At 39.1% G+C, this 6,589-nt stretch overlaps 1 protein-coding gene across 1 annotated transcript in view; it reads right to left on the bottom strand.

The window, feature by feature from the left end:
- Positions 1-673: 673 nt before the first annotated feature.
- Positions 674-6,589, bottom strand: part of LOC140170546 (uncharacterized) — a 180,080-nt gene continuing 174,164 nt past the window's right edge. Inside the window, 7 exon segments of the mRNA XM_072193895.1 lie at positions 674-1,881; positions 2,371-2,457; positions 2,833-3,003; positions 3,815-3,892; positions 4,418-4,613; positions 4,616-5,082; positions 5,791-6,125. Of these exon segments, the coding sequence (XP_072049996.1) occupies positions 1,568-1,881; positions 2,371-2,457; positions 2,833-3,003; positions 3,815-3,892; positions 4,418-4,613; positions 4,616-5,082; positions 5,791-6,125 (1,648 nt within the window). The 3' untranslated portion in view covers positions 674-1,567.

The following is a 6,589-nucleotide window of genomic DNA, read 5'->3' as shown; positions in this document are numbered from 1 at the left end:
CCGTACACGTTCAACAACTGTAGAAATTTTTTATAAGTTTTATAAAACACCTCTCAGGATTTAAACTTTGGAAAAAAATTGCACTGATTAAAAAAGTGCCAGAAAGAAGAATAACAGAATTCAACAGTCTTTAATGATTTAGCAGAAGTGATTAGATATGGTTTCACACACTGTAGCGATTCAATGCTTCAAACATTATTTTTCAATACATTTTTATACAAAATTCTCTGTCTCTAGGATCAAGCTATAACTGCTCAATCGCTACATGAATTAAAGTGTCGCTGTCCATATTGTTTATATCCATTTGATGAATAAAAGTGTCCCTATCCATATTGTTTATATCCATTTGCTGAATAAAAGTGTCCCTATCCATATTGTTTACATCCATTTGCTGAATAAAAGTGTCCCTATCCATATTGTTTATATCCATTTGCTGAATAAAAGTGTCCCTACCCATATTGTTTATATCCATTTGCTGAATAAAGGTGTTCCTATCCATATTGTTTACATCCATTTGCTGAATAAAAGTGTCCCTACCCATATTGTTTTTATCCATTTGCTGAATAAAAGTGTCCCTATCCATATTGTTTACATCCATTCGCTGAACATAATGTTCTGCAAACATTTTGCAACAAATTGTGTTTTCTCATTACTGGATTTAATGTTTAATAAAATAAATAATGGGGATATTCACATGGTACATTTAGATCTAGATCAGTTTGTTTGATATGCATCCATACTTGATTAAAATATATGTGGATCCGAGCTTAGTAACAGTTCACAACATCTTTAACAAGTGGACCAGAATTTGGTAATCTGCATTGATCTGAATTTACTTGATTTGTGTTAAAACATCCAGGACGGTGGTAATGCATATGGATCACATTTGAACAAAAGGCAATCCACATTAATCCACTCTCGACCCACAGCAGCTGAAAGGAGTATCCCATCATGCATTGCAGTATATCTGCTTGCTCCATAGCAAATGTATACAAAATATAAACAAGAGCCGCTTAGATATTGAGAGCTATTGATAGATTAACAATACTCATGGGTGATATTTTTTTCAAACAAAAGTTTAAGCTTCCCTGATTTAAGAGAGTAATTGAAAGTTGAAGTGTGGGATTTTGTGTACATTTTCTATGGCACAATCAGTTCTATTATGGTACCGCAAAGCATAATGGGATACTCCCTTCAGCTGCTATGCTCTTGACCTAATGAAATCATCTGCCCAGAAATTATGTTACTCATTCCTGTATAGTCCTACATATAGACAATTATCATCTTCATTAATATGGCTGCTTATATTATCAACATTATTATCATAAAATGTTTTCACTCACGCAATTATCGATCATAATGGCATCAAAAAACAACATAAAACATTCAATAGTTCTTTCTCTTATTATATACATTATCATAATAGTAACAATAATAATAATTACATCTTGATTTTGCTTTTTAGTACTAAGGTTTCATCAAAGCTTTGCATTATATATATATATACACACATATATATATAATATTTATATATTTATATAAAAGCGTTTTTTTTCCATTTTAATGTTTAAAAAGCGCCACTCTTCTCCGCTTCAAACGCCATAGGATTGGCGGTAACTCGTAGTCCCATTTCATTTGTATCGCGTAATAACACATGGTCAGTCACATTGCCATCCCTATCTTGTGGATTTTTACCACTGGGATTTTGAGATGTATTGTTTATTATCGCGGGATAAGGTGGTTTTGTCACTCCGTCCATATTGCTATCCTGCTGCTGCTGTTGCTGGTGAAGCTGCTGTAATTGCTGTATATACTGCTGTTGAGCCTGCTGTGGTGTCTGGCCATTTGCAGGTGAGCTGTTTTGTATTATATGACCATTGCCTGAAATGAGAAGGCAGGGAATAAAGATTAAGAATCTGTCTGGGGGTGAATGGGTATGGGTGTGGGGTGGGGTATCTATCTTGGGGTGGGGGTATCTATCTTGGGGGTGTGTGCGAGTGGCATATGACCATTGCCTGGAATGAAACAATGGGAAATAGTGATTGTCTGGGGTGTGGGTGTGAATGGAATATGACCACTGCCTGGAATGAGACAACAGGTAATAGAGAATAAGAACCTGTCTGGGGGAGGGGTGGGGTGTGTGGGGTGTCCATCTTTAGGGGTGTGTGTGAGTGGCATATATGACCATTGCCTGGAATGAGATAACAGGTAAAAGATAATAATGAGTCAAATATGGACATTTTGTGACATGTGTGCTGGGGTGTGCATGTATGATGGGGTGTGTGAGGGTGTGTATGCACATTTGATTGTGCCTGTGAGGTGAGTAGGGTGTGCACGTACACATAGGACCATTCAAGATACCAAACTTACCCATTTGTCTTGGAATTTGTTGCTGATATTGCCCAGCACTAGGATCACCATGGTGATTTCTTGACTTTCTTGTTTTAGGCTTCTTACCTGCAATTCAAAGCACATCAAATTTTAATCAAAATGCGCAATTGAAAATGAAAAAGCTGTAAGGAATTGGCCAAATCCAATTAAATATATAAAGGCCCAATATTATATTGGTCAACATATTTGTTGGAACCAGAGTTGAAAATAATGCCAGGGTATTGCATTTTGAATACTGAGTTAACAGTACGCGCTTCTCGAACCATGGAAGCTAAATCAGTGCATGACAAAGACCTCAGAGCCAGCTCCAACCAAGATTATGTCTGGCTATTCGTAGACTCTGCCATGGAATCCTAGGATATAAATCAGTGTCTGAGTGCTAAATGAATTACCTAGGTTAATTAAGGAAAAAGCAGATAAAACTTAACCTTATTCACTTACCATTTTTTGGATCTACTATTGTTGAGCCAACAACTTGCATGCCAGCACTCTCTGCTGCTGCTGCTACTGCTGAGGCAAAATCAGCGTCCGTGTAAAATGAACCATCGCTACTAGTACTGCCGCAACTGTCACGATTGCTACTATTTGTCGACCATGCTGCTAACATTGAATCTGAAAATATGGCAAATTAAATTCCCTTTATTTAGACACTGGTGTACAAAATTGGGCATTCAACATAATTGTCCCAATTTTAGATCTGGTGGTACGTCAACCTACACATCCTCTGCTTAAAACATGCTTGGAGCATTTTCAAAATATCCCATGTTTCACCTTAAAGGCTCCCCCATTTGAAGATTGAACCAATTGATTGATTGACCGATTGATTGACCGATTGATTGATAAATTGGACCTACCTGTACACCTAGCACTCTCAGCATCTGTGTCATGATCATTATCTGATATGATTGACCGATTAATTGATTGATTAATTGATTGGACCTACCTGTACACCTAGCACTCTCAGCATCTGTGTCATGGTCATTGTCTGATTGACCGATTAATTGATTGATTGATTGATTGGACCTACCTGTACACCTAGCACTCTCAGCATCTGTGTCATGGTCATTGTCTGATTGATTGATTAATTGATTGGACCTACCTGTACACCTAGCACTCTCAGCATCCGTGTCATGATCATTGTCTGATTGATTGATTAATTGATTGGACCTACCTGTACACCTAGCACTCTCAGCATCTGTGTCATGGTCATTGTCTGATTGACCGATTAATTGATTGATTAATTGATTGGACCTACCTGTACACCTAGCACTCTCAGCATCTGTGTCATGGTCATTGTCTGATTGACCGATTAATTGATTGATTAATTGATTGGACCTACCTGTACACCTAGCACTCTCAGCATCTGTGTCATGGTCATTGTCTGATTGATTGATTAATTGATTGATTAATTGATTGGACCTACCTGTACATCTAGCACTCTCAGCATCTGTGTCATGGTCATTGTCTGATACCTCGGATAGCGCTGGTAGATATCCTGATCCTGAATTAGAAATCAATTGCATTGTATATATATCAGCATTTTCATAAGGCTTAAAAAAATTTGGAATTGCCCTTTTCTGACTGACCCAAAAATCTGGAAAAATAGGGTCATTTTTTCCCTTTTCAATATATTAATTTTCATATTAGAGTGCCTCACTGGCAGAAAATGAAAGAGAAAAGTGCCCCCTCTGACAAAAAATGAAAAAAATCCAGAAGGCAAAGGAAAAAAAAGGGGAAAGGAGAAGAAAGGAAAAGAAAAAATGAGGGGGGGGGGAGGAAAGAAGCTCCCCAAAATTGCCAGGTGCATCTTCTGTGCGGCCCCTTAACATAACTGGAAAGAACTTTTATTTTGCCCTCTCCCCTGACTGGAAAGCTGGCTATGCCTATGCCACTCAAACACAAACCAGTTATGTACACAATGAATTCTTACCAGACTGTACTGCTAGCAGGGGTGTCTCCTCTTCCGGATCTGACATCATTTCACCCCACCCACCCAGATACAAACCAATACACAATGAATTCTTACCAGGTTGTGCTGCTAGCATTGGTGTCTCCTCTTCTGGATCTGACATCATTTCACTTTGTGACATATCGTCATTAAATTCTAGTAATTCTTTTCCTAATTGTTCATGTCTTGGATCCTCAAACACTTTATGTGACAATGCCGTCCCAGCACTGCTATGCAAGCTGCCATTATTATGTACATATATCGGCTCTCCTCTTTGTCCATTTGGCAAAGCGCCTCTACCATTGATTGTTCCACAGGCGGCATGCCATTATGCACTGGATGTTGCTGCTGTTGTTGCAGCGGGTGCGAGTTTTTACGGGGTAGTGACCCGTAGTGTTGTATCGTGCCAGGAGGCAGGGGGCCTTCGCCATTGCACATTACGCCGTTGCCACACATTGGTTGTTCTGGCAACGGTCTGCCAATGTTGTGTTGTCCACCACAAGGCATGGAAGACTTCATACTACCACGGGAGTTCTGGTGGGCTAGATGAGGAGAGCCAGGTGGGGAATCAAGGTCTGTTGGAGGCTGCTCAGGGGGAGGGGGTAGAAGCTCTGTCCAATTGCGAGCTGGCTGATTCACTTGCTTGTTGCTACCACGGCTGCGGTGTTTCCTACGACTTCCACGTTCATCACCTTCCATGCCATGATTGCTCTGCATGGTATTGCAGTCAGGACACATATGCTCTATAGCAAAAAATAGGAATGTGAAAAAGATGTGAACATCTTTAAAACAATGAAGAAAGGAAGTGGCCTATATGCTTCACCCTGGCAGTTAATATATGCGAGGATCGGATATAAATTATGTAAGCCCAAGAAATTATGATGTAAATTCTTAGACAAACTGACACATAATAAATTGAAAGAGTAGAAAAATCAGGTCTTAGCAGGTTTAAAACAGGACCTCATGATTACTTCATGAAGATCAAAACAATACTAAAAACTTGTTTGTACTCTAAAGCATTCTGTATATAATGTATTTGTATTCATCAGTTCTTTTTAAATGAAACTGGCACTTTATAAATGTAAATGTTTGTAACTAATACTTGATTAATCACCTATAGCAACATTTGCACATTTTCGGAGTAATATTTTAACATTTTATTGACAGCCTCAACCTCCCATCCCTTACGCCTTTACACCATCATTTTTAAAATTGACATCTTGGAATCGGATTGCTTTTGTGATTGGCCTACAAATGACCATATAATAATTGTATCACCCACATGTTTCTACTGCTCAGTGCCAGAAGTGGTGAGTGTAATAGCTGCCCTGTGAACATTTGGCAATTTACACACAATATACTGTACTCATCTACACATGGCAGCCATTGCACTTACCCACTTCTGGCACCGAACAGTTGATTTGTTTTAAAATCTTTACCATATAACTTACCTGGTTCACCTGGTTGACCTGACCCACCACTACCACTATATGCTGCATTATCATGAGCCCTTGTACACCTCCGACCCGTGCTGTGTGAACTATGAGATCCAGAATTATCTGATGAGCTGCTGTTGCATTGTGGGCCATGTCCGACGCATCCACGCATGTTAGGGGGAAGCACAAGAGTGGTGGAGGCGTAGGGTTCGCAATGGTCAGCTGGATGTGGCACCATGCATTGGTTGCCCATATGATTGGGACATCGTTGTAGGGGGAGTGTGTGACAGTTGTGTGCCATACATTCATCATCATCATTTTCTACTACAGCATATTCAGGACCTGCACTTCTGTAATGCAAAATAAAAGAATGGAATAATGGATATTAAACATTATTGGGACATTGGTTTAGGGGGTAGGGGGAGTGTGTGACAATTGTGTGTCATACATTCAGCATCATCATTTTCTACTACAGCATATTCTGGACCAGCACTTCTGTAATGCAAGATAATATAATAGAATAACAGAAATGAAACATTATTGGGACATTGTTGTAGGGGGTGGGGGAGTGTGTGACAATTGTGTGTCATACATTCAGCATCATCATTTTCTACTACAGCATATTCTGGACCAGCACTTCTGTAATGCAAGATAATATAATAGAATAACAGAAATGAAACATTATTGGGACATTGTTGTAGGGGGTGGGGGAGAGTGTGACAATTGTGTGTCATACATTCAGCATCATCATTTTCTACTACAGCATATTCTGGACCAGCACTTCTGTAATGCAAGATAATATAATAGAATAACA

Source organism: Amphiura filiformis, chromosome 14, assembly GCF_039555335.1.
Source record: "Amphiura filiformis chromosome 14, Afil_fr2py, whole genome shotgun sequence".
Lineage (NCBI taxonomy): Eukaryota > Metazoa > Echinodermata > Ophiuroidea > Amphilepidida > Amphiuridae > Amphiura > Amphiura filiformis.
The sequence above is the reverse complement of the archived record's forward strand: the minus strand, read 5'-3'. Positions and strand labels throughout refer to the sequence as shown.